General features: G+C 40.3%; 1 protein-coding gene across 3 annotated transcripts; it reads right to left on the bottom strand.

The window, feature by feature from the left end:
* Positions 1-3: 3 nt before the first annotated feature.
* LOC139468107 (inactive rhomboid protein 2-like) lies at positions 4-26,539 on the bottom strand. Of its 3 annotated transcripts, XR_011653667.1 has the most exons (16): positions 26,488-26,539; positions 24,647-24,781; positions 21,605-21,920; positions 20,225-20,338; positions 19,122-19,258; positions 17,777-18,016; positions 14,525-14,636; positions 12,905-12,979; positions 12,099-12,260; positions 11,753-11,841; positions 11,088-11,151; positions 10,587-10,769; positions 8,174-8,274; positions 6,379-6,532; positions 2,634-5,624; positions 4-963 (listed from the first exon to the last, which is right to left on the bottom strand). XR_011653667.1 is itself a non-coding variant. In XM_071249841.1 (15 exons), the coding sequence occupies exons 2-15, from the start codon at positions 24,751-24,753 to the stop codon at positions 5,184-5,186; spliced, it is 2,295 nt and encodes a 764-aa protein (XP_071105942.1). In that variant the 5' UTR covers positions 24,754-24,781; positions 26,488-26,539; the 3' UTR covers positions 4-5,183. The 3 variants fall into 3 exon arrangements, 2 of the variants coding, with proteins under 2 accessions (XP_071105942.1, XP_071105943.1); XM_071249841.1 differs by having other exon boundaries at positions 4-5,624; XM_071249842.1 differs by having other exon boundaries at positions 4-5,624; positions 20,231-20,338.
* Positions 26,540-27,960: the final 1,421 nt, after the last annotated feature.

The following is a 27,960-nucleotide window of genomic DNA, read 5'->3' as shown; positions in this document are numbered from 1 at the left end:
AAATCAAGTTTATTTTCTACAAATCATTGAAGCAAACATAAATATTTAGTATGTAAAACATCAGTATAAAATCCATTCAAATGAACAACACATGTAAGTCAGTATATGACAGTGACAAGACTATATGTCCCTTCAGCGCCACGGTTACAGTCATTCATAAACTATCAACAACATAACAAAGTACAGTATGTACACTCTCTATAAGCAATAATTAAATATAAATATTCATTAAAAATGTTAAAAGCAATTTAAGTTTGAATGAAATCATCTTCGACCAGACCAATTTTTCCATAAGAATTAAACAAATAAACCATTAATGTGTGAAAAGAAAAAAACATTAAATACAAAAATAATATTCTCATATTTCGGATTCATAATCTCAAAAGATTTTTAAAATTTGGGCAGGTTCATTTGTAAAATTAAAAAAAGGTCTGGTTGTGAAGGCATTTGAGATTTATAAAATCAACTTTGAATAAAATTATTATTAAGACAGGCATTATGCCACCAAAATGCCATATAACAATTGTATTTCAAAATTAACAACGGCTGCAATGGCTTTTGATTGCTAAGCTTCCACTATTATTCCACAACAAAGCATCAGTGATTTCAGATAAACAAGCTGAAATGCATGAAGATAATATTATTGAAGAGATCTCTGACAGAGATCACAGAACCAATGTATAATGACATGAAACTTCATTGAGGGTATGACAGTATTTTGGTAGATATTTACAACGAAACATTCAAAAGGTATCAGCATGTAGAAATGTGCTCATGAATACTGTGCTCTGTTCCTCCCCGGTGACACTTCTGTCAAGTAGAGTGAGTGAGTGAGTTGGGTTTAACACCGTTTTGAACAGTATTTCAGTTACATCACGACATGTGATGTGGGAGGAAAGCCCAGAGTGATGCAGATCTCAGCCTTTTACCACTTTGGCGAAACCCATGAGCACAGGTATGGGGCTGACAAACCAAGAAATATAATTGGGGAAAAACTGGGATTAGAAGCAACAGTCCTAGGTCCCTGTCATGTATATGAGGGGCAGTGAATCATAGTGCCTCACACAACTGGGCCAAGCATGCTCCCTGTCCTTGTACGCTATAATCAGTATTAGGAGGGGCAGGGGTCAAGTCTGGAGCAGGGGAACCATGGCAACCTTCACCTTGAGGTTCAAGTTAGATGAACGGAGTACATGCAAAATTGTTTCATCTGTTTGAACACCTAAAGAAAACGTTTAACTTTGTGGATAACAAATTTGGGTGTATTGCATGAAGCAATGTTTCGATGTAGATTCTGACACCGTTATCAAGCTGGAGCAATAACGGTGTAAGAATCTAAATGGAATTTACAATCTACAAGAATCTACATCAAAACGTTGCTATATGCAATAAAACAGAAGTAGTTATACATAAAGTTGTACATTTTCTTATTTACTCCCCAACTACTAGAAAGCTTATTAAACAGTTACCTACCGGTTTGCATGTGAAAATATTTTGTTTTGTTTGATGTTTAACGCCGCGCTCAGCAATATTCCAGCTATGTGTCGGCAGTCTGTAAATAATCGTGTCTGGACCAGACAATCCAGTGATTGACATCATGAGCATCAATCCACACAATTGGGATACAATGACATGCATCAACCAAGTCAGGCATGTGTAAATGAGTACCTGGGCACATGCCACTTCTATTGTAAGACAGGTGATTCACAGATATGAACACCTGTGACAAACAATAGTGAACACCTGTCACACACTTTGGTGAGACCCACAAACATGGACATGTTGCTGCAAGACCAAGGATCATAATCAGAAAATCTAGGAACCTGTGACCAGCAGATCCTAAAAGAGCTAAGGGAGACAATTCTGCACAAATGGTCACGACTATGAATAAATATCACCCATTTGGTCATGTATTCAAATACTGTGCATAATGAGCAGCCATTGTGACGAACTGATCCTCATTTGTCTGCCCTTAATGACAAGCATGTGGTACCTAGTCTTCCCCGTGATTAATATCCTGTGAAAACCAAACATATTGAGGAAGGGACTTTCATTGTCAGAATCAATTATAATTCAATATCACAATTGTTCACTAGTACAACTGTTACAGTTGGACCTAAAGCATAAATTAAAGCACTTAGAACACTCAGACTTGCAGCATGGTTTGAGGCAATGGGTACAATAGTGATAAGCTCCTGAGTCTGAAGAACATGACAATTATTGCAAACTATTTGACAAGGCATATAAATAAATATTTTTTAATACCATGAAAATAGTAATACTCAGTTTCTGTGGTCTTTTTGCAATTTATTGCCTCATGAAAAATACTGACTTATGAATAATGATCAGTAGGTATTTGTAGTAATAAATATATAAAAACTGAGACTTGAGTTGTATCAGTACAATGCTCCATCCTTCATCTGTAAGACTGTTGATGGAGACACACACACACTACTAAGTCTGGTGTGGAATAAATGTATACCATATCAAAAGTGAACAAAATTATGCATAGAATGAAAGATTTCCCAAACCCTTTCCTTACGTTCATACTCTACAGCTATTCTCTTATCATATCATGCTATGACCAGCAGTTTATAAAAATACTTAAACCATACTGAAAATAATATACTTACAAAATGATGTTGCTTTGATGATGCACCAGCATCAGTGTAGATCATGTGGAAGGCACACAGGAGTGTTATAAGACAGTTGTAACATAGCCTGCATAAAGTGGGAATGGTACATAAATAACTCCAATGGTAATCTACAGTTGTACATGGGGAATGAAGTTGCATATGTATGAGAAGACAATCTCCACAAAAGTTTTGGATGCACATAAACCAATTACATGTGATGCAATAGATATTAAATAAAAAAAGACCATGGGCATGGTGGTAGAAGTACGATTTTAAATGGTATCTTAAATTTATATATGCTAGGATGAAATAATGTAAAACAATGTAAGAAAAGCATTTCTTTGATTCAAAAGTAAGAGCTACTTCCCTGCCCATATGGATTTTCTTCTTCAGAGTTTTTTTGTTGTAACAAACTTTGTTACAGACTCGTTAGGAAGAGTAAAACACTACCTATAAACATTCATGTTATTAAATCAATTTTAAAAACTTTTGCGAATAGTAAATGACTGGCAAGCTGAGACAGAGATATTAGGTTATATCCTACTAGTACTCATACCAGTCCATCAGTAATTATACTAGTCCATCAGTAATCACACTAGTCCATCAATAATCATATTAATCCATCAGTAATCACACTAGTCCATCAGTAATCATATTAATCCATCAATAACCACACTAGTCCACCAGTAATCACACAAGTCCCTCACTAATTATACTAGTCCATCAGTAATCACACTAGTAAATCAGTAGTCCAGTAATCACAATAGTCCATTAGTAATTACAATAGTCCATCGGTATTCATACTAATCCATCAGTAATCACACTAGTACATCAGTAATCATATTAATCGGTCAGTAATCACACTAGTCCATTGGCAATCATATTAGTCCATCAATAATCACACTTGCCCATCAGCAATTATACTAGTCCTTCAGTAATCATATTAATCAATCAGTAATCATATTAATCCATCAGAAATCACACTAGTCCATCAGTAATCATATTAATCCATCAGTTATCATACTAGTCCATCAGTTATCACACTAGTCCATCAATAATTACACTAGTCAATAGGTAATCATACTCATCCATCAGTAATCACAGAAATCTATCAGTAATTATACTAGTCTATCAGTAATCACACAAGTCCATCAGTAATTAAATTAATCCATCAGTAATCACACTCGTCCATTGGTAATCAAATTAGTCCATCAGTAACCATATTTGTCTATCAGTAATCATACTAGTCCATCAATAATTACACTAATCAATAGGTAATCATACTCATCCATCAGTAATCACAGAAATCTATCAGTAATTATACTAGTCTATCAGTAATCACACAAGTCCATCAGTAATTAAATTAATCCATCAGTAATCACACTAGTCCATTGGTAATCAAATTAGTTCATCAGTAACCATATTTGTCAATCAGTAATCACACTAGTCCATCAATAATCAAACAAGTCCATCAGTAATTATACCAGTCCATCAGTAACCATATTAGTCTATCATTAATTAAACCAGTTGATCAGTAATCACACTAGTCTACCAGTGAGATGACAGCCTCCACATTGAATAATAATGGAATGATTCTCAAGTCCTAGTAGAAAGATAATTGGTACAAAGAAAGGCACATTGTATTCGAATTGTATCTTGATTAGTGAGGCAAAATAATCTTAACCATCAATCAACATCATAGACATAACCCATGTTGAAATACATTAATCAGGAATGTGGAACAATTTAAAGAATTGGACAGCACTTTAAATCACATCAAGGAAGCAATGTTATACTTGTAAGATGACATCTTATATTTGGATTGACAAAAACATGCATTACACAAACACACTGCTTTACAGAAATATGTTCCTGTTGGTAGTCTGTTGTGGTTATCTGTGTCAGGAAGTGCTGCCAAAGATGAAGCTGCATGATTGGGTAATACAATCACCAACATTTATAGATAATGTACCGGTGAAACAGTGTTAATTGTGTCTTCTGCATCATCTATAAAAGAGAAGATACTTTTCTCATTACCTAATTTGTCAACAATATATCTTTGTGATATTCTCAGGCAAACATCTTACCTAAACTGGCTTAATCTAATAACAAACTGCAATCTTATACAAAAATAAGTTAATTCGAACGTAAATTTTTCTTCTGATAAGAAAATTAAAAAGATTTCTTTATGTTATTTCTCACAGTACATGTTTTTGATTACAATGAGGATACAGATCTGTGAAACAATAAGGAAGAACTATAAATTCTCAGTCATCAGTGCCATGTTTAGTTTGCTATCAGACAAAAACAGGCCACCAGATTGAAACCAATTTCACTCACAAAACACCATCTATCTGTCCATGATTTCTTTGCCTGAGAACCAACTATGTTGCCTAGAAACTAACACATACCATATTATGCAATGTCATCGGTAGACACTGGTGGCAGTTAATTAGTCAAACACTGGTTTGTCTGATCACAACATGCTTGATACTGTAACATCTTTCATATTGAGCAAATAAAAATAGATCTTACAGACAGCTTCAACTAAAATGTGCTATACGTAGAATTTCTCTTGATGGTGACGCCCATGTTTTTACAGAAATCGGCTGTAAAAGGAATACAGTTGAAATACTGGCACCCAGGACAGTTTGTGAGTGGGACTACATAAAACAAGATGACGAGCAGGACAAAGATGCCGACAGACAAGCACAGTGTGATGACAATAGTGATAATCTTCCGTCGCCGGTCCAGTTTTCCGAATGCCACGTACGGCAAAAATGCAAACGCGAGGAGGAAGCCAAAGAAGAAGCCAAACAAGTGAGCCCAGTTGTCAAACCACGGTAAAAGTCCCAGGAGGAAAAGTATGACGATCGGAACAACGAGTTTGAGCACGGCAATGGCTGGCTTCTTGTACCTGGGCCAACTCTGTAGCACCTCCACCAGCAGGCAGGCCAGGATGCCGAACTGGGAGCCGGACGGGCCAGCCTGGAATAGACACACCATTGTCAGCACAGGATTACCATAGAAACGGCATGCATGGATTGAAAACTTTCACAATAAGGGTGCACTTTTCTAAAAACTTTTTACCAAATTGTGTTAGTTGATATAAAAATAAGAAAAAACTTTTGTGTAGCTCAATAGTCTTCCTATTTCATTTGGCATTTGGTCGGTCAGCATAGTGGGAAAACATATATGCTAAATATTTTGTTCAAGGCAAAGAGGTGAAGTATATTACAGCAACATGCATATATATTCACAATGTCTACTTCTGAAAGTTTTGTTCTGTTTTTTCGAGGTCAGCAGTGGCCAGAGGCTGCATACAATACATGTGATTAATCATAGCTTAAAACATTCATAGTTTCATATGACTGTTTCTGCTGTATCTTTGTTATCTTATCTATCAAAGATAGGGCAGTCATGCAAACAAAAATACATCTGACCTATTTTTTTTTTTATTTTCTGATTGGGGTTCTTAGTTCCATTCAGTTGAATTTAATTTTGTTCATCTCTGAAACTACTCACTGAAAAGGAATTTGCCAAATACGTATTACCAGGGTCAGAAAATACCATCGTCTTGTCAATCTTATACAAAAAATGACCCACACATCTGATACTGAAACTAATGGTCAATAATTGGAATTGCTTTCAAATCTTGGAAAGGGCCTATTCCTAGGATGAAGGCAACTCAGGCTGCAATAAGTAGGGGTTGTTTAAGGTGAGCTGTGAAAGATGATCTCACCTCTACAACATACGGCAGGAAGACACTGCTGGCAAGGTTGCCACAGATGCCGGTGCCTAGGTAGATGATAGCCATACGAATAGCACCCGTCAGCTTCTCCATGTCCCTCATCACTAGGACCTGGAACCCCACTGTGATGACCAGGTGAATCAACCTGCAGAGAAGAGGTGAATAGTCATTATATATCACAGGTGAATCAACCTGGAAAGAGGAGGTGAATAGTCAGTATATATCACAGGTGAATCAACCTGCAGAGAAGAGGCGAATAGTCATTACATATAACAGGTGAATCAACCTGGAGAAGAGGCGAATAGTCATTATATATAACAGGTGAATCAACCTGGAGAAGAGTTGAATAGTCATTATTTATCAAAGGTAAATCAACCTGGAAAGAAGAGGTGAACAGTCAGTATATATCACAGGTGAATCAACCTGCAGAGAAGTGGTGAATAGTCAGTATATATCACAGGTGAATCAACCTGGAGAGAAGAGGTGAATAGTCATGGATATTTTACAGGTGAATCAACCTGGAGAGAAGCGGTGAATAGTCAGTATATATCACAGGTGAATCAACCTGGAGAGAAGAGGTGAATAGTCATGGATATTTTACAGGTGAATCAACCTGGAGAGAAGAGGTGAATAGTCAGTATATGTCACAGGTGAATCAACCTGGAGAGAAAAGGTGAATAGTCAGTATATATTACAGGTGAATCAACCTGGAGAGAAGAGGTGAATAGGCAGTATATATTACAGGTGAATCAACCTGGAGAGAAGAGGTGAATAGTCAGAATATTTCACAGGTGAATCAACCTGGAGAGAAGCAGTGAATAGTCATTGTATATCACAGGTGAATCAACCTGGAGAGAAGAGGTGAATTGTCAGAATATATCACAGGTGAATCAACCTGAGAGAAGAGGTGATTAGTCAGTATATATTACAGGTGAATCAACCTGAGAGAAGAGGTGAATAGTCATTATATATAACATCCAATTTCTTCATTGATCATAAATTTACAATTTGTGTAAGGTTTCAGGGCAAGCACTATGCTAAGTGTTGCTTTTATGTCATCAAGAGATTTGGAAGTTAGTGTGCCTTATGTCCCCAGTATGTTTTTATGTCAGACCCCACCACCCCCAACCCTCCCCAAACAATGAAATAACGCTTGAGAGCCCTCAGGCTCCACCAATCCCTGGAATTCACATCACATAAGTAGGACAAGAAAACATCCATAAGTGACTGTGAGGAGGGATTTACATGGCTTTGAGCAATATTCCCACATCACAGCAAGGAACATTGCATCCAAGTGGGGAATCACCTTCACCATGGTGCTACCCCACTGTAGTGTTTGAAATAATTACAAAACCAAACAAGACAGTCAGGCAGGTGACTCATAACTGTTGCCTGCCCATCTTCAAAGTTACATGCCCACATTCAAACATTATGAATATGGAAAAATCACAAAAACTAAGAGACAAATAACGTCTTGATTCAGTTGAAATAATGCAAACAATTACTTGAGAATCTACAAGGAGTTATAAAACTGAATACTGAGTAAGTAGTCTTAAAATTATCTGCCCGAGACTCGGGCAGGTGGAGGAAAATTTCATGCAGCCTGACAGAAAAGTTACCAGCTACGGGCAGGCAGGCAGGCAGTTATTTCTGACACTGCCTCACTGCATACAAGGATACACATGGGAACACCATATGTATACTGATACAAGCCCTGTCTTGAGTTGGAGGATGTGACTGATGTTGCTGGACCTATTCTATATGATGTAGCATGTATGTGACTGACCCGCCATGGAGGAAGAGAGATGTCCAGAGTCTGTAGAACTGGTCTGGGTGGTCGGGGTGGAAGAACACGATCATTCCACAGATCTGCTGCATACACTTCACCTAAAACACAAGCATGGAAAGGAACTATGTATACATCTTATTAATTATAACACTACATTTATGTCACAACATAATGAGTCGGGATCGGACGCGGAATAAGTACATCTGCATTGTTTACAAGCAGGACATTGTTTGTCCTTTTTTCCCATATTTATAGGCCGTAGGATACTTGACAACTTGGCGAAGGACAAACAATATTCTCTGATATTACAAACACGTCACCACACGGTGGCGATGAGAAAGGGAATGATTTGGTAGAGGTGTACACGTGGTCAGTTCAAGCAGGCAGGGTGTGCATGTGGTCAGTTCAAGCAGGCAGGGTGTGCATGTGGTCAGTTCAAGCAGGCAGGGTGTGCATGTGGTCAGTTCAAGCAAGCCCGGTGTGCATGTGGTCAGTTCAAGCAGGCACGGTGCGCATGTGGTCAGTTCAAGCAGGCACGGTGCGCATGTGGTCAGTTCAAGCAGGCAGGGTGTGCATGTGGTCAATTCAAGCAGGCACGCAGTGCATGTGGTCAATTCAAGCAGGCAGGGTGTGTATGTGGTCAGTTCAAGCAGGCACGGTGTGCATGTGGTCAGTTCAAGCAGGCACGGTGTGCATGTGGTCAGTTCAAGCAGGCACGGTGTGCATGTGGTCAGTTCAAGCAGGCACGGTGTGCATGTGGTCAGTTCAAGCAGGCAGGGTGTGCATGTGGTCAGTTCAAGCAGGCAGGGTGTGCATGTGGTCAGTTCAAGCAGGCAGGGTGTGCATGTGGTCAGTTCAAGCAGGCAGGGTGCGCATGTGGTCAGTTCAAGCAGGCAGGGTGTGCATGTGGTCAATTCAAGCAGGCACGGTGTGCATGTGGTCAATTCAAGCAGGCAGGGTGTGCATGTGGTCAGTTCAAGCAGGCAGGGTGTGCATGTGGTCAGTTCAAGCAGGCCCGGTGTGCATGTGGTCAGTTCAAGCAGGCACGGTGTGCATGTGGTCAGTTCAAGCAGGCAGGGTGTGCATGTGGTCAGTTCAAGCAGGCACGGTGTGCATGTGGTCAGTTCAAGCAGGCACGGTGTGCATGTGTTCAGTTCAAGCAGGCACGGTGTGCATGTGGTCAGTTCAAGCAGGCACGGTGTGCATGTGGTCAGTTCAAGCAGGCACGGTGTGCATGTGGTCAGTTCAAGCAGGCACGGTGTACAAGTGGTCAGTTCAAGCAGGCAGGGTGTGCATGTGGTCAGTTCAAGCAGGCAGGGTGTGCATGTGGTCAGTTCAAGCAGGCACGGTGTACACGTGGTCAGTTCAAGCAGGCACGGTGTGCATGAGAGGCATTTAATTGACCTAGCTTTTGGATGTAGCCATGGAGATGCAGGGGGGCTTGTGTGGCTATCTTTATTTCAGAAGCTGGAAACATGATTCAAGCACGTTCCCACATAGGATCAAAGAAGAAGGGAGAAATGCAAAGTGTGAGATAGGATAAGTTTAAATATTGAGAATTTCATTCCTACCCATCTCACTACCATACATCCAGCCCCACATCTTTCTACTGTCCCCACTCACCTACAGATGAAGAGAATCTCTACGTGTTGCCGTCCAAAAGAAATTCATTATATAGCATTACATAGTCCTAACAAACCTAACAAAAAATTGGAAGTGGATATAATACCTTTGGTGTTCAAACCATACGTAAAGGTAAATGCCATGTAGGTGATGAAGACTCTCTGCTCGCACTGTAAATGTCCAGCAGTTGAAAAGCATGTTTGTTTGGTATGTCCTCTGTATACCGATGCACATACTCATGTCAAGTCTTAACAAACAACCAAGCCCACAATATGATGTCTTTAATTATTTGTGAAATACTTGAGAATATATTTCACCTGTCAAAATATATGTATATTGTATTTAAAATTAGAACGGAAATGTAATGCAATACCATGATGCATGTGCAATGTAATATAACTGTATGATATACAGGTATGAAATATCGGTCAACCCGAGAAGATCCAGGGTAGAATAGTCTTCAGCAACCCATGCTTGCAGTAAAAGGCGACTATGCTTGTCGTAAGAGGCGAATTACAAGATCAGGTGGTCACACTCGCTGACTTGGTTTGAAAAACAATAAACTGACTGACTATAACAAAATGACAAACCTGCATGCTTCATGTGAATCAATCCACTGAAACTTAAACACACAGATGCCTTCAACAGAAAAAAATGTCTCCTGTCTCCTCTTTTTGACTAAGAGTACAACTACTGTTAAATAACATAGCTGCTACAGATGAAATGGAATATGTGCATGGTCCATTCACTAGATGGTACTGCGACAAAGTTCAAGCCAGCACGTTACCTGTGAACATAGGAATGCTTCTTCATGGTAGTAGCCTCGCTTCAGATTACAATGTTCTCTAGTTGTGATGAAACACTCTCCTTGGATACCATGGCAACAGGGATGACCTACCAACTCACAGGTCATGTGCCGATTTTCACTACTTGCTTTGGTTTGGTTCAGTGGGGTTGTTGTCTTGCAAAGCTGTAAATCAAACAACTGGATTGCCTCACTGGGAACACTTAAACATGCTGTGCAAGACTGTAAATCTGGACAATATGGTCCCAGTGAAATTGTCCTGATTAACATATTTCCAGAATACGGACCATGGGTATGGAATAATGTTTTTGTATCCATGTAAGCATTTGCAGCAGAAATTGTCCTGAATGAGGGATTTCCAGATTAATGGCGTCCATAATGAGGTTATAATGCATATGGCAGTATTTCAAAACTACATATCATTTAGGCTGGTCTTTTTGATATTGAGAATACTAGAAATTGTCATATGTGATATATGCTTACCGGCCACTTGGTGATGTCATCCTCCCACTCAAATGGAGGAACAGAGGCAGGGTCAGTGCAGAGTCTACAGGAAGAACACACAGGGAATTAACGGGGGCATTTAATTCATACACTTCACATGCCTTTGTCATGTACATGGAATTAACTAAATCAAATTACCAATAAGTTGGGCTTAACATTGCCTTCAACAGTATTTCAGTAGTGCGGCCACCACATAGATATTGTCCATCTAGTTAACTCCAGTTACCAAGAAGCTTTCTGATTTATGAGTTGTTGGACCAAGGAAATGTTCTATTTCTAGTTATCTGTTTGCAAACGATGAGAAATAAAAAAGGAAGCAGTCAAGCTCAAGCAAAAGTATCATTTTTTTCTACTCATTGGTTTCTATGCAACAAGATTGAATTATACCTTAAAAGGTCATCAGTTCCTGCTTAGTTTGGTTTGCAGCAGCTTCCCTACCACTGTTTATAATAGTGAGTGAGTGAACACCTGAAGGGATGTAAGTGTTACCGTTGGTGAAACTCATGAGCATGTGTATTGTACTGGCAAACCAAGAATGATCACCATGGCGAAACATTAGAACCTACGACCATGTGATTCTTGAACGCCTAAGGGACTCACAGTGAACTGTGGGGGTTAATATGATATATAATTATAGTGCTTACTGAGGGTCCTGGCCACACACTGATCCTGATGTTCTGTTGCCAGCCCCAGGGGTGTTACTGTCCCACTTGAGGAATGTAGATAATAAACTCTGGAAAATAAATACAGCCATCAACAGGTTGCAGGATGCAAGAGTTGGGGTGGATGGATGGTGGGGGTTTGTGGATGGTGGATGGCGGAGAGGATGTGAATGCCCTGTGACTGCTACTTTGAAATCAGACGAGGAATAAATCACAGCAAGAATCTAGGCATAATGTTGCAATGTATATATATAAGTGGATTTCCTACTTGTCCTATCAATACCTAATTCTACTTGATGAAGGGAACATCCACAAAATATCTACATACACTGCATCTCTTCTCTGTCATCTGAGCACATCCTGAGCCGTCGTTCCTCACACAGCAGGCCGATGTCTTCTCCTCATCTGTATCCAGCTCCAAGGCTCGGTTCAGCGTTTCGTCCCACCGCATACACGGAGCGTACTTGGCCCCCAGGTGGATCAAGTCAGCCTGGTAGAAGGCAACACACAATCAGTGGTACTACAGAAGTATTTGTGAACTGTACTCAACATACTTGATGAACTTGCCAGTATCTGCACCATCACAACTGAGTGAACACAAAAGGTCTCCATCCATCAATATTGTCAAAGTTATCAAGAAACCACACTGCTGTAGCCTGGCCATAAAACCTGTGACAATCAAACATCTCCCAGAATGACTCAGCTACAGAGATTACACCTTGACATATGATAAATTAGTTATGGTCAGTGAAGACGAGCATCATCTCTCTTATTCTGATTCGATACATTTCTCTGTCAAGATTGGACAAACCATCTATAGAAGTTAACATGGGGTGAACTTTGCAAGGAACTGGTTGAGGCATTCTCGGTATTAGTAAGAGAAACATTAGGGGTTACATGTATGATTTCTTCACAGTTGAACGGGAACATAAAGGTTCTGTTTTGAATGAAGAACAAGGTAGGCTGTGCTACATTTGTTGAACATAACATGTGAATTCTGTACATGTGTTTCTGAATCAAATTTCTGAAACAAGGTGGCAAACACAGTAAAAGAAAGAACTAATTCAGAAACCTGACACAAAACAGTCTATATTTTTATATTATAACTTTGCAGTTGCTTTATCCATTACAGACCTGTCTGGGCCCAATCCACAGATTGTCTCTCTCCCGGTGATGCTCCAGCTGCATGGCAAGGTTGGGCATGCGCACCTACAATACAAGGCATGTAGGCATGAGCAGTACAACACAGGGCATGTGAGTATGGACAGTACATGTACAACACAGGGCATGTAGGTATGCACACCTACAACACAAGGCATGTAGGCTTGAGCAGTACAACACAGGGCATATAGGCATGAGCAGTACAACACAGGGCATGTAGGCATGCGCACCTACAACACAAGGCATGTAGGCTTGAGCAGTACAACACAGGGCATGTAGGCATGCGCACCTACAACACAAGGCATGTAGGCTTGAGCAGTACAACACAGGGCATGTAGGCATGAGCAGTACAACACAGGGCATGTAGGCATGCACACCAATAACATAGGACATGTAGGCATGAGCAGTACAACACAGGGCATGTGAGTATGAGCTACAACACAGGGCATGTAGGCATGGACAGTACATGTACAACACGGGGCATGTAAGTATGGGCAGTACAACACAGGGCATGTAAGTGTGTACAGTACAACACAGGGCATGAAAGTATGGACAGTACCACACAGGGCATTTAAGTATGGGCAGTACAACATGTACAACACAGGGCATGTAACTGTAAGTGTGGACAGTACAACACAGGGCATGTAAGTATGGACAGTACAACATGTACAACACAGGGCATGTAAGTATGGACAGTACAACACAGGGCATGTAAGTATGGGCAGTACAACACAGGGCATGTAAGTATGGGCAGTACAACATGTACAACACAGGGCATGTAAGTATGGACAGTACAAAACAGGGCATGTAAGTATGGACAGTACAACATGTACAACACAGGGCATGTAAGCATGGACAGTACAACACAGGGCATGTAAGTATGGACAGTGCAACATGTACAACACAGGGCATGTAAGTATGGACAGTACAACACAGGGCATGTAAGTATGGACAGTACAACATGTACAACACAGGGCATGTAAGTATGGGCAGTACAACACAGGGCATGTAAGTATGGACAGTACAACATGTACAACACAGGGCATGTAAGTATGGACAGTACAACACAGGGCATGTAAGTATGGACAGTACAACATGTACAACACAGGGCATGTAAGCATGGACAGTACAACAAATGGCATGTAGGTATGGACAGTACAACATGTACAACACAGGGCATGTAAGCATGGACAGTACAACAAATGGCATGTAGGTATGGACAGTACAACACAGGGCATGTAAGTATGGACAGTACAACATGTACAACACAGGGCATGTAAGTATGGACAGTTTAACACAGGGCATGTAAGCATGGAAAGTACAACATGTACAACAAAGGGCATTTAAGTATGGGTAGTACAACAAGGGCATATAAGCATGGCCTATGTTTTTGTAGTGCCCATCTTTACATGTTCTGTGTTGTACTGCCCATGCTTACATTCCGTGCGTTGTAATTGCAATAAAGAAATATGGGCATAGACACAGAATGGAACATATCAAACTGTTGAGGCTTATATATAGGTGCATTGGTGAACAGTTTCAGGACTTACTGAGGAATATCTCTACTTAAATAGATCATTTTCTTGAACTTACAGTTTCAGAGTAGACAGTCTCACTGATGCCGATAGGAGCGATGCCATAGACAGCAACAGACACAATGAAGACAACAATCTGGACGAAGGTGACCCAGTAGGTGAAGTAGGGTCTGAAACAAGCTGTAGATCTCAGCACCAGCTTCAGGCTGCACAAGCCACACACTTTCATAAATAGGAAGACAAGTCATCGAACTGTATCTCTACAAATAAGTAACAACTATAAGCTGTACAGAGAATTTCCCCTACAAATTTGTTTGAAGACAAAGTTTCTTTTTTCCATTGTTTGTGGATGTCTTAAAAAATAAACAAAAATCCAAAACAAACAAAATAGGAATCCTCATCATCATGATTGTTTGGAAAATTTGCTGATAACTATCCATTTGTTTTTCTTATTGTTTAACTTCAAAACCAACTTTTTTTTCAACCAAAATGGAATTCTGAAAACATGTTACATGTTAAATTTTGTCTTTACTGCACATTCAACAAGAACCTTCAGAAATATGACACAAACTTTTACAAACCTGTAGAGGTTAACCGTTATGAATTCTCTGATGAAATCCTCCTTGGGGCACTTATTGCATTTTCCTTGCTCAAGAAAATCTACATGACATAGTTGTAACCATTTTTCCTTAATAAAAAATGTTACAACACAAAAAAAACGTTTTTGTATGATATACAACCACCTTTACAGTGCCTCACCCTCCACGGCGCCCCCGCACCAGGGGGAGTAACTCTCACCCAAATTCCTTTCCATATGTCTAATGCTGACGGAATGTGGGGAGGTGGGTGGCAGTGCCCCAAGGAGGATTTCATCAGAGAATTCATAACCTCTACAGGTTTGTAAAATTCTCTTTCAGATTAAATCCTCCTTGGGGCACTTATCGCATCAAGACAGACTCCTAAAGATAATCTAGGAAGTGGCATCCGTCCGCAACAAGCTTAAATAAATACATCGTATTCAGATTATTTCAATTAATAAAAAAAAGAGTTCAATAAATGGAACCAACCTTATCGTGAGGCACCACCGTCGAGAGGCGGGGGCTAGAGACAGGGCGCGGTTGACCATATACTATGAAATAGCCAGTGATGTGTGGCTTATTCACAATTCCAGAACTCGAACCCCCCCCCCCCCCCCCCCCCCCCCCCACCCCTTCTGTACTGCAGACAGATAGGCGGAGTGTATGGAGACGCGAAGCTGTTGGCATGCATTATGGTATTGCTCTTCGAAGCAAACGTATGCAGCCTTCAGCTCTGCACCGAACATGGGAAAGGGGGGCAACAGAAGTCCAGATGCATTTGTTGACCACTGGAACCTCGAAATCACCGTCCTCTGCTAAGGGGTACCGCTTAATAAGTTCAGGCAGGTCAAACTTCCTGTGGGCACCGAAAGCAGAGGATCAATGACCTCGTGCGCCAAGCTGGACAAAATGTGGAGCCGCACCTTGGGCGCTTTGCTAGGAGCAAAGGCATCCCCCGGAAGGTGGAACTCAGTCGGATCCGACGCGGGCATGGGCGCAGCCACCTGAGGCAGTACCTGGACGATCTTGTCCCGTACGTGCCTCAACGAGGATACAAAGGAGAATGTCCCCGAAGCCTCCGAGTCATCCCCTCCCTCCTCCAACCACTCCTCCTCTCTCGATTCCAAGCCGACCATAATTGACTCATCCTCGAGAGAGTAAGCGGACAAGATAGGAAGAGGACACCCAAAGGCCTGGGCCTTCGCATACCCGGGCTGCCCCCGGCCCTAAGCCGAGTCCCGGTCCCGAGGGTTCATGGCTGGCTCTGGGCCACAGATCCACTAGTGGAAGCCTCGGCCTTGGAGAAGGCATCTGGCTCCGCTAGGGAAAAAGGTGCGGAGGAAGTTAACGAGCCAGCGCCTGCCACCCCTCCGCTGGGGAGCGACCTCGAGCCGGAGCCGAAGCCCGGTCTCGGATCGTCCCCGAGGCCAAGTGGCCTACCTCGGCCGACGCCGGGCATTCCACAGGGCCTCGAGGCCTCGTCCGGTGCCGACAACGGGGAAGGCCCAGCCCGTAGCTCCTCTCGGAGTTGGGACTTAACCACCTCCATCATCGACGCCATCTGCGACTTAAGTAAATCAGAAAAATGTCTGTCAAAGAGGGTGCAGGTGTAGGAACCTTGGGGACCCTAGAGCCCTCTCCACCGGCCCTCAGAGAGGGGGCGGAGGAGACTTTAGCAGAAGGCGTAGATTTTGCCTTATTTTTACCCTTTTTAGACAGGGGGGGGGGGAGGGGGGGGGGGGGGGGGAATGGCCTTCTTGGGTGTAACCCTTAAAGTGGATGAGGTCGGTGTGCCGACGCTTCATAGTCCTAGGGGTAAACTCCCTTTTTGCCCCCTTTCTACCAAACACTCCAGGCAGCTTGAATGCTGGTCCTGGGGTGGGATGTTCGACCCACATCCCGAACAAAGTTTGAAGGTCTATAAAAAAGACCATATATTCTGAGTTGGGCGGGGGTAATAGTGTATCAGAGCGATATAAAGATCGGAAAGATACATGCAAAATTGTGAAAACAGAAGCAAAGGCGTAATGTAGAATGCAATTTGTAACGTGATACTAATAGCCAATGTCAGTAGTATAATTTTAACACCAAAGGGGCGTGTTACACGCTAAGGTGTAAAACCCGTAAAAAAGGTAAGTGTAGTTATAATATAGCACACCACCTTGGGTTTATGTAAAGGAAAACCTGTAGTTCAATTCTGTATGATATAACAAAAAACCAAGCCGTTTTGATGGCCTTGGTGTTGCATGTGTCAGACAGTGGAACTACACAATGGACGCCATTACAGCCATTTGAATTCAAATGTACCGTGCTCGGGGCGTTTCTCCTATTAGAATTACAACACTATAACTTTACAATGCGAGGTCTTACGCCTTTGCAAGGAAAGAAATGTACCATACATACAGTTTGGTCAGTCATGGTCTCTTAGTGAACGATTAGGTTCCTCTTTGAAACTTTCTTGAAAATTTCAAACCTCTTGACAGTCGAATGACATAAAGGAAAGTGATTTGGGTGAGAGTTACTCCCCCTGTGCGGGGCGCCATGGAGGGTGAGGCACTGTAAAGGTGGTCGTATATCATACAAAAACGAAGTTTTTTGTGTGGTAACATTTTTTATTAAGGAAAAATGGTTACAACTATGTCAAGTAGATTTTCTTGAGCAAGGAAAATGCAATAAGTGCCCCATGGAGGATTTAATCTGAAAAGGAATGTGTGGCCTAATCTGCTGCCTACCTGTGATCATCCATCTCATCGATCTGATGCTTGACATCCTCTGTCTGTCGGTCACTCCTGAAGCTCCGATTCATGAGGCGACCCACAAATCCCATCCCAACATTACGCTTGTTCCTCTCCAGTATTGAGTCCATCACCTTCTGTGTAATCTGACCCATTCCAAAGTCTACCTCATCCATGCCCGTCCCTGGTGTGGAGGGGTAGGCTTGGGGCGGGGTTCGACGCCACCCTGCAGCAGGTCTGAAGGTCAAGATGTTGTAAATGTTGTGTCACCATGAGAGTTGTTGTCAACACTTATATAAAATGCTACTGGAATAGTTACAGGTCAGCATTTAAGAACACATACAAATGGAATCATGGTACAGTGATCCTTCGCTACAACACTACCTTCGGGGGCCAAATAATTGATGAGCGTTATAGATGTTCAGTGATTTAACAAAACAGTATACATGCTATGCCTACCTAACATAATCTACGTTGAAGTTTCAGAGTTTAAAAAAAGATTAGAATAGAAATTGTTTATGATTCATAGTGTAAAATAATTCATATATATTAATATGCGCTTTCAAAAAAACACATGATATCCCTTCAGCAAATTCAGGTGAATAAACAGGTATAACAAACTTGGTCAATAAAAGTATGAAATTTGATATAAAACATTACTAGACATGATGATTTACCATTTAAATTGTATTTCCTGCTCTCCAAGGCATTTTTTATATATAAATTATTATACTAGCATGGGTATCAATTGATTTTATGAAACAAGTGTCAAACTTCTTGTCCTTCCCGAGTGAAAGTGAGGGTAATACCTGACTTCCTACACCAATTTTGTAAAATAAGTATCACACACATGCGAGTATAATAATTTCTTTATTACCCATTATTTCTTAATTCTTTTGAGTTCCCCTGCACTGATCATGACCGCTGTCTTAGAAAACCTCAATTTTTGAAAGACATGAACAGTATTCAGCATTGACACCGTTTCTAGTGTGACTTCATTCAGACCTTAAGTCACAATAAAATTCCAATGTCGTCAACAATGCTGTCCAGATGACGTAAACACTAAATGTGATTAGTATTTGCACAAGTGCACATACACGTTTTATGAACTGTTATTTCTAACTCTATGAGTAATAAATATCCTATGTGAGATTTCAGAATATTTTTCACTTAAATGTACTTATATGTTGGCCATTTTGAACATTTTAAGCTCAGTGCTAATGGATGGATGCAAGGCTGGACAATGGACGACAACGAGCCATGACATATACTCCCATTCTGTCCAGGTGAGCTAACCAGCTACAGCTCATCACGAACAGTGCTACCATGCATCCATCATTACCCAATATCCCGGGCAGCTTTGGCATCAGCAACATCTGACTCCTCCCGAATTCGGTCCAGTTTGGAAGGCTCTATGTCTGACACGGGTTCGTCATAGAACACATCGTCCTCCAGGCTGAAGTGGTCCTCAGTCATGGGCTGCAGAGGACATAGAACTTGGGTAATCTCTGGATGGCACAAGTGGGTACTGATAGGCATGCAAGTTGATCACATGTGACAGGTTCATACAGATATGGAACACTTCAAGGCTTTTGTAAGGCTTTTCAAGGCTGCCAACTGTTATTTTCAAGGTTTTTTAAGTTGGGTTTATTAGCCTTGGTCTGTCAATATTCTATTAAATCCACCATACTATGTATTACTGTAGCTAAAAAGCAGTATGACCATCACACATTTTCCAACAAGATTTATTTTTCAGCCAACTGAAATATTAAATTAGGTCTGTGATAAATCTCACTAAAACATCTTTGTACATATTTGTGGGTGCTTTATTACTCTGATCAACAACTATATGTCATTCTGTACAAATTCAAGGCTTTTCAAGCTATTTTGGTGACTTTCTAGTCTGTTCCAGGTTGACATTAATAATCAAGGTATTTTCAAGAGGGACCTTAAAATTCAAAACTTTTTCAAGCCTGTACAAACCCTCAGTATACATGGTATATACGGCTGCATATAAATAGACTGGGACACCCGACTAGTGGCCGATATTAATAGCTAGTCCAGTGCCATCAGGGTATAACACAGAATCAACCCATTCACCAAGCTGTACAACCTGATCCATGTTAGTTGCCCTTAGGATAAGCAACAGAGAGCAAACTGGGGACCTATTCTAACCTGGGTCCCCATGGGGTAAGTCAATGTCATATAATGTCCTAGTATTCTAGTTATATCATGATGGCATACATGGTGTATTGATAATCAAGTTCAGCAAACCAGTGGCTGATAGCAAGGCCCCAAATCAGAAGAATGTCAAACATTGTGAGCATCCAATGATCTAACAACAAGCATGACCTAATCTGCCCATCAGTCACCACAAGGCTATGTGTGTGGTCCTGCATGCATTTCCAGGCCTGTACAGCATGCAGAGAAAGACTGATGACCTACATATACCTGGGATGGGGTGTAGCTGGACGCATCCATCATATCCTCAGCCATGCTTGCTGGGGCGTAACTTCGATTTTTCATGCCTTTCTTTGTACGGAGATTTCTGCGAGCTCCCTAAAGGAAAGTAAATGAACTGACCGAGTCAATGTGTATGACGAAAACAACTTAAGATAAAACTCGATTAGCACTACTTCAGCATAGCAAGGAAGTCTGCAATATGAGGCTGGAAACGCAGAAAAAGCATCAAACACAAAGTGTTAAGTCTGAGGTTTTACTGTCTATTTAGACATATATTTTATCTACAAACTTATCTTAAAGACTTGTCCATAATTACTTTGATTGGAGTTTGTCAAATCAGAAGCAGTTTCAGAAGCCATGTCACTTTGTAATTGGTAGAGGTAGTTGTCCTTCCCAAAGCCATCAATTACATGTTTAACACTGCAACATTCCACCTATAACTGGCAAAACTACATGCAAATACCAACACCTGGGGCAGGCAAACCAGTGATTGATAGCATGAGCAATGATAAACACAACAGTGTATGCTAACATACACTCAACCTGATCACACATTGTAACTACTAAGGGTGCCTGATATTACCGGTATATCAGTAAACTGATCCATGATACTTATCACAATGTCATGTTTAAAAAGCTCTGCACCTCAGGTGATTTCAAATTGTGATTTTTATCATGTGTTTAATGCTACAAACATGTAGCTTCAAAATGTTTCCATAATTCCAAAGTGCAAGTTCCTCTGTGGCAGTTGTGTAACACCAAGTCATCGCTGGCCAAGAGCGTGCATACTTGCGTATTTATTGAATGAGCGAACATTATGTTGTTCCAACATCTTGTTTTGTTCCAAGAAACTTCAATTTCTGCATTGATGATTCAGATTGCTTCTGAATTCAAAATTTTGAGTGAGTGAGTGAGTGAGTTTGGTTTTATGCCGCTTTTAACAATATTCCAATTATATCGCGGCGTGTCAGCTTAATGTGGGAGAAAAGCCCGAAGTGATGCAGGTCTAAGATGTTTACCACTTCGGTGAAGCCCACGAGCAAGGGTATGGTGCTGACAAACCTGGAAACATAATCGGGGGAAACCGGGATTCGAACCCACATTCATAGGTTTCTGGCGTGCCCAAGGGATGCAACTCTGCACAGCAAATTGCGGCGCCTTAGATGACTGGTCAAAATTTTGAATTATACCATATATTGTGATAGAATTGCAATACAGCTTTGTGCATTGTAAAATACTGTGCTACACTTTAATCATCCAATAGCCATCCCCTAGTAACTACCCACTCCTCACGACAAAGGCTCTTACAACAAGCATGAAGCATCTATTCTACCTGGCATCCTTACAGGCTACAATACTTACAGCTAGGGTTGTGAGGCCCTTCAGTGTCATCTTCACGACTGAGTCTTTCCTTGTCGTCTTGCGTGGCAGTCCCTGAGTACTCCGATAGTAGGTACTGATGCTGGACATGGGTGTGCTGCGCCGAGATGCCCGGTCCGGATGTCGGAGGGGGTCAATGATGTGGGGAAGTCGTGACCCATCAATGTCATCCTCTGCTGTCTTCTTCAGCTTCCCTATAGAGCCAGCGTACCTCTTGCAGCGGTTGTCCCACTTGACTTTAGATTCCTCTGAATCCTCTCCAACACCAAAGAAATCAGCAATGCTTGATTTCATATACCTGGTGTAAATCAATATCATAAAAAGTATATTATTAAAAAGACAGTTTGGTTTCATTGTAAGTAAAATTGTCAAGCATGTCAAACATGAATTGTAAATTTTACAATAAATTGTATACTGTAAATCTTGAAATTAATGTGTCTCCAAATTAATATGACTGCCGACCCCAAACCCAAAATGCGTCTTGATATTAATGCTACTCCACCCAACCCCCATTTCCAGTGGAATGATATATATCCATCAATCAACAGAGATCAAGGCTATTTCATCCCATCCGCCTACTATGAACTCATCGAACACCTACCTATGTTATCCCACTCATGTATGCCCTTGTTGTTACTGTTAATCCTCTACTGTTAATCCTCCACTTGCTATATATATTCTGCACTATGTCCCTCATTCAGTCTTGCTTGACAACGGTATAAGGATCTATACCGAAACGTCGCTTTTTACAGTATTAAAGAAGTTGTTATCCATAAAAATTGTGTCTATCTGGCATTAAGGAAGTTGAAAGGCAATAAAATAATTGAACCAACAACAGTTCACTGATTGGCATGCGTCGAAGGTGTCAACACACTTGAAGGCAGACGACAGGACAAAGGCTGTAGATCTGTAGATAAGTGTGATGAAGCCTATCGGTGCACTTTGGGTTGTGTTGGCCTTTGACGCAGTGTTATGTGTGTGGCGTGCTGGACACAAGTGAGTAGAATGTGTCTGGACTGCTGGACACGAGTGAGTAGAATTCTTGACCCCAGCTGAGATAACTCACTGGACGCCCATTGTGTAATATCTATTCTTTGAATGACATTGTTATATACTTGTTACAATTGCTGCTCAATAAACCGTGATGTGGAATATATACCGTATTCGACGTAATAAGCGCCCAGGGCGCTCTCAAAATTAGGAATAGGGGGCTCTTATTAGAATATTGTTTTGGTGGAAAAAAACAGAGTTGAAAGATAAATTTTGTGGTTTAAGCTGACAACCTGAAATGTTTATGTACGACAGATATATTTTCCAGAATTAAATTGCCCATAATTCAGAGTTCATATAACACACGAGTGTGTATCATACACGAATAAATAAGTCTTGTGTACACTGATCAGTTGGAAGGGGTGCTAATTGGGATTGTTCACTTGCCAATATATTAACAAATATCGCCGTGGGCGCTTATTGGAGCTGGGCGCTTATTTCGTCGAATACGGTAGTTGTTTGTGTTTTTATTCAAGTTGGTTTTCTGGTTTCTAAACCGGCAATGAGGCCATCTTATTGTTGATAGTCATTATGGAGACATTAATGAGAAGTTTAGTTAATGCAAACAAACACCCCTCACATTAATTTCAAGATTTCCAGTATTTATAATACTTATCCTATCTCACACGATGCATTTCTCATTGTTCTTTCTATCTTAAGTGGAAAAATGCTTAAATAAAGATTTCCAGCTTCTAAAACAATTCACCTGAACACATCTCACATTACCATGGGCCTCCCATCAAGCATCTGGGTCATGTACACTTTTCAACCTACACGAGCTGAACACCTTTCCCCAGCCACCTTCTCCTGTCTAGAAGAATCATGGTGCAGGGATGAACAGGTGGGCATACAAAACTGTATCTGATTTCCATTCAGTTTATTGTGGCCTTACCATATGGCCTTAAAATCAGATCCTAGGTCTCACTATAGCTAAACAAAGAACTGAGGACATCCCAGTTCAGGTCCCATCAGAACGACCTTTCATCTGACTATCAGAGCGTGGCTTACCAGATCAGGAAAGTGACAGTCGGAATATATTTTCTAATCATGCAACCTCAAAAGATTTAACTCTGGGTATTTCGAACCACAGTTACAGGTTTTATGACAGAATCCATACAATCTAGGCTATCTATTAGCCATTCCAGAATGTTCCTTTGTTCAGTTTTCAAATTTTTTATCAAGAATTTGTGGAAATATGTTTCGAAGCACTTTGCCACTTTGAAACTAGTACCGTTGGCTAATGTCAACTTCTTGTCAGTCATTCCATTTGTTGGCCAAAGTTAGCAAGTTAGCAAAAGGTCGGTCTGCCGTGACCTGTAAAGTGATGTCATCAGATATTTGTTTAGCAATATCGATAACAAGATCTCATTTTAATGAGATTGATATGCTTACAAAATACATGATATAGGGGTCACCCAAACATTGGCTTCACACTGTCACATTGTACAGAGGCAACAAAACCTAGGTCTTCAGTTTGACTACACTACCCCACTGCCCCTCATAAAACCATACACATTTATTTATTTGCTAAAAATGTAGCAAAATACTAATCATGCTAATCATGCTAATAGCCAGTAGAAATTATTGTTTTCTTTTAGATGTATGTTTATCTACAAAAGATTAAATTTGTTCTTCAAGTTACTAAATCTTTCAAGTTACTTCTAATACTATTAGCTGATTAATCACACTTTAATGCAGAACTGTCAAAATGGTTAAGACTTTGAGTGTTATCATGTATATGTCTCTACACAAAAGTGTTATTTGAAGTTAACTTAGTTTATAAGTGTGTCTAATGCAATAAAATGAACACTAACCCCATGGTTTTCTTCAGTTTGAAAGTTAGACATTAAATCATCTAAATGTTATACTACCTTAGAGAACATTACATACTCTGAATATAGACCAGAGGACATCCTCATAAAAACGGCAAATTGTCGGGGAATTCTACGGAGGATATGAACCTGTGTGCCTTACCTCCCAAACCTCTGCATCTTAGTGCCGCCTTGATCCATTGAACTGTTCATTCTCATGGGTGGGGCACTGACAGTAGTGAGTCGGGAAACCTGCCGATTGTAGTCCATCTTGTGTTTGTCTTAGGATTCCTTCAACCTGTTTTAAAAAAACATCATCATAAAATTTGAAATGAACATCTCATCATTCAGGCTGCATTATCAAATATAAGCATGGTCTGTTGTCATGGATACTACTACAGGATCATGGACATGGGTGAATAGTCGTTTTTATGCTCTGTGAGATGGTAAGCAGTCTGTACCAAACACTTTTGACTTTATTAGTTTACTACTATAAAGGAATTTAGCCTAATTTTCCACAGATTTTATTGTTATTATTATAATATCATACAGACTATAATATTATTAGTTAAGCTTACTGGATAGAACAGATGTTTACATCATAGGGCTTCAGACAAGTTGCTAAAGTTGCAGACAATTTTTAGAGATTAGTCAGAACAGAACATTGCATTTTACATAATAAAAAAGTGCTTTTCAAATTATTTTGTCACCTTATCTTTTATTAGCCTTAGATCATGTAGATGGGATTGAGAACATACACATCCTGGATGTATTGTAGATCACATAGCAGAGTACAGCTGTCTGTGTTGTGAAGGAGTTTCCATGGTGACTTTGGACTTACACAGTTCTTAACCCTTGACTGGAATTGCTTTATTTTATTCTCAACTCTTGAACTCGGCAAACGTTTCTGATTGGTTAAAATCTGTAGTATAATATTAGCACATGGTGCAGGGAGGGAAATTCAAGACCGTCAATGATAACCTGCTTCGAAACGTTTAATTATGCTGTTATCAACCCCAACATTTTGAAAACAGGCTTACCATTGACGGTTTTTAATTTCCCTCCCTTCACCGTGTCCTAATATTTCAGAAACGTTCGCTGAGCTCAAACCTGTGTAGCACCTCAATTTCCGACCACCTTTTTCTTGTTTACCTCGGCGGCAAAGCTTAGGGTTGAGATTTGATGGTTGTTTTAAAATAATTATGAGGCAAAGTGACCACAGATAAAGATGATTATGTAACCTATGGTTTGTTTAGCAAGTACCAATGGGTTGAAATAAGTGACTTCATATTTCATGCGATATCAAGCTGTGATTCAAACAGAGTCCGAAATCTTGAATATGGACTAAGACGGCGGGTGTCACTCCTTGTCTATATGTACGGGTGTGATTTTTTTTCTATATGAATATATTATGCTTTACACGCTATCATCGAGTTCCTGTGCATGCCATTGATGGATAATGGTCCCTGAGCATCCATAGCTTGGCCCATCATATACATTTGATGGCAATATTGCTATAACATCATCAAATTAATGGAGGAAATATGTCAAGAATATCAACAGGAAGTACAAAAGACGAAAATATGTTTTTTTCTTTTATAGTCCTGACGACAGCAAGATTATGACATTCGATAGACAATCGTGTCAGTCCTCCAGGTCATCAGCATGTAGATATTACGGGTAGTGAATACCAACCTCCCAAATAAAACGTCCACCTTTGTTTCAGAATTAGGGTAGTATATTCACACGTCAAACGGCTGAATTATTCTTTATATAATGATACATGGTAGGAGCTTTGAGCCAACTTGTATAACGAAAACCGGACATGTCACTCCCTAGATACGAGAAAGCACTGAGCCGTGACGTTTCTGACCTTCCATCACATATATATCATACATATGGCTCCTGGTATCCTATCTGCATGATTCAACACAACCCAAATAATAACAATATCAACAAAAACTGGTACATAAATAAAAGAAAAACACGAAAACAGTTGCTTACATCGAACCAACCTACACCGTCTAATATTTCCGTGTTTTCTTTTCAATATTCCCTCTGCGCATGATCGGAAGTAAATTTTTATCATTCCACAGCAGCCGAAATGTGCTTTTCCCAATAAATGTAGAATTTAAATAAGATTGCAAATGCACTTTAGATCACACACACGGAAGTAAAATATGCTTTGGTTGAAGATATCCAGAAAAATGAGGGTAACGTATCATTCTAAAAATAGTGCTGTTGTCAATATAAACTAACTTTGCATCTTTCGATTGGACGATCCGATGTATTGTTAAGTGAAATGTATTTGTTGTTTTTTGTTCAAGCGTTGGAGCTTTCGTGAATGTAGGATTGAGGCGAGGGACCATGTAACTAACAATAATAGTAACAAACAATTTTAGAGGGTCCTCGGAACTATCAGTGTACATGTGGTACGCGGGAAGTAAATATAAGATCGTATTTGGTTATTCAGATTCAACATTTACAAAATAACAATGTGTAGAATTGACAATGGTCCTTCCGTTTGGTCAATGTAAACATTTCCTTTATGTATTTTTTTGCTGATATATTATCACATCTCACCATTTTGTAGGTACATTACAATTTTGATTTTTGTGTTTAATAGTATTCGGGGTTCAGGGGTGAGCAATGAGAGATTCAGGGTGGGGCGGTGGTGATGAATGACATGAATTTAGATACCATCCAAAATTTGGAGAGATATGACAATCGGTTTGGGAGAAAACGTTCAGGTTATTGAAGAGAGGATATTGCGGGAATATGCGGGAAATACCCACCTGTGTAGACTAACATCTAGTCTTTGAAATGAACATATCGTACAGAAAAAACACAGTTGTTCAATTATCTTAATAAAAATAAAATAAAAGGGAGCCGAGAGACTCACATCATTTTCAGATGCAGTACTCTAGACTTGCCAAACGTTATAGACTTGCATGGGCTGTATTTGATATACCTTTGTATCATTTGTATACTACCACCTGTGCATATCATGGACTTTTCCGACATTAGCTACCGAGGTCTGATTCTATTGAGGGAGTCATTGCAACGTTTTCATGAAATACAGGCGTTTGACATGACTCAAACTATATTTGTTAGTGTGAACCTTTCATATAATCTTATTATAGTGAAAATACATGTATATTAACTTTGCTCCATTTCGGGAGTAAATAAATATAACAGCGTTTTTAAGCCTTACGCTTACGTGACTTCTCCACGCGGGTACAATGTGTGAGGCCCATTTTTTGGTGTGTTCTTGGGGATAACATTGGAATCTCTGGCAATAAATACAGTTTCACAAAATGTCAAACTCGAAACCTGTACGTGACGAGCTAACGCACGACCCACAGTGCCCCCCGCTGTTCGACAGCCGGGAATATATCTCCTAGTATTACCGTAGTACTTATGGCAGTAGTATATTGAGTCTATATGAATTTGTAGAGCGTCACACGCACATGTATA

This window comes from Haliotis cracherodii, unplaced genomic scaffold, assembly GCF_022045235.1.
Source record: "Haliotis cracherodii isolate W230 unplaced genomic scaffold, xgHalCrac1.p SCAF_2, whole genome shotgun sequence".
Lineage (NCBI taxonomy): Eukaryota > Metazoa > Mollusca > Gastropoda > Lepetellida > Haliotidae > Haliotis > Haliotis cracherodii.
Note: the sequence above shows the minus strand (reverse complement) of the source record. Positions and strands in the feature narration are given on the sequence as shown.

What these genes read in the sequence shown, in the direction of transcription:
- LOC139468107 (XM_071249841.1), bottom strand. Translation starts at nt 24,753, where the DNA reads ATGGACTACAATCGGCAGGTTTCCCGACTCACTACTGTCAGTGCCCCA. An exon ending in GTGTGTGGCCAGGACCCTCA is followed by an intron (nt 11,152 to 11,752) that starts GTAAGCACTATA and finishes TTCTTCCTGTAG; the next exon opens with ACTCTGCACTGACCCTGCCT. An exon ending in ATGACATCACCAAGTGGCCG is followed by an intron (nt 10,770 to 11,087) that starts GTAAGCATATAT and finishes TTTGATTTACAG; the next exon opens with CTTTGCAAGACAACAACCCC.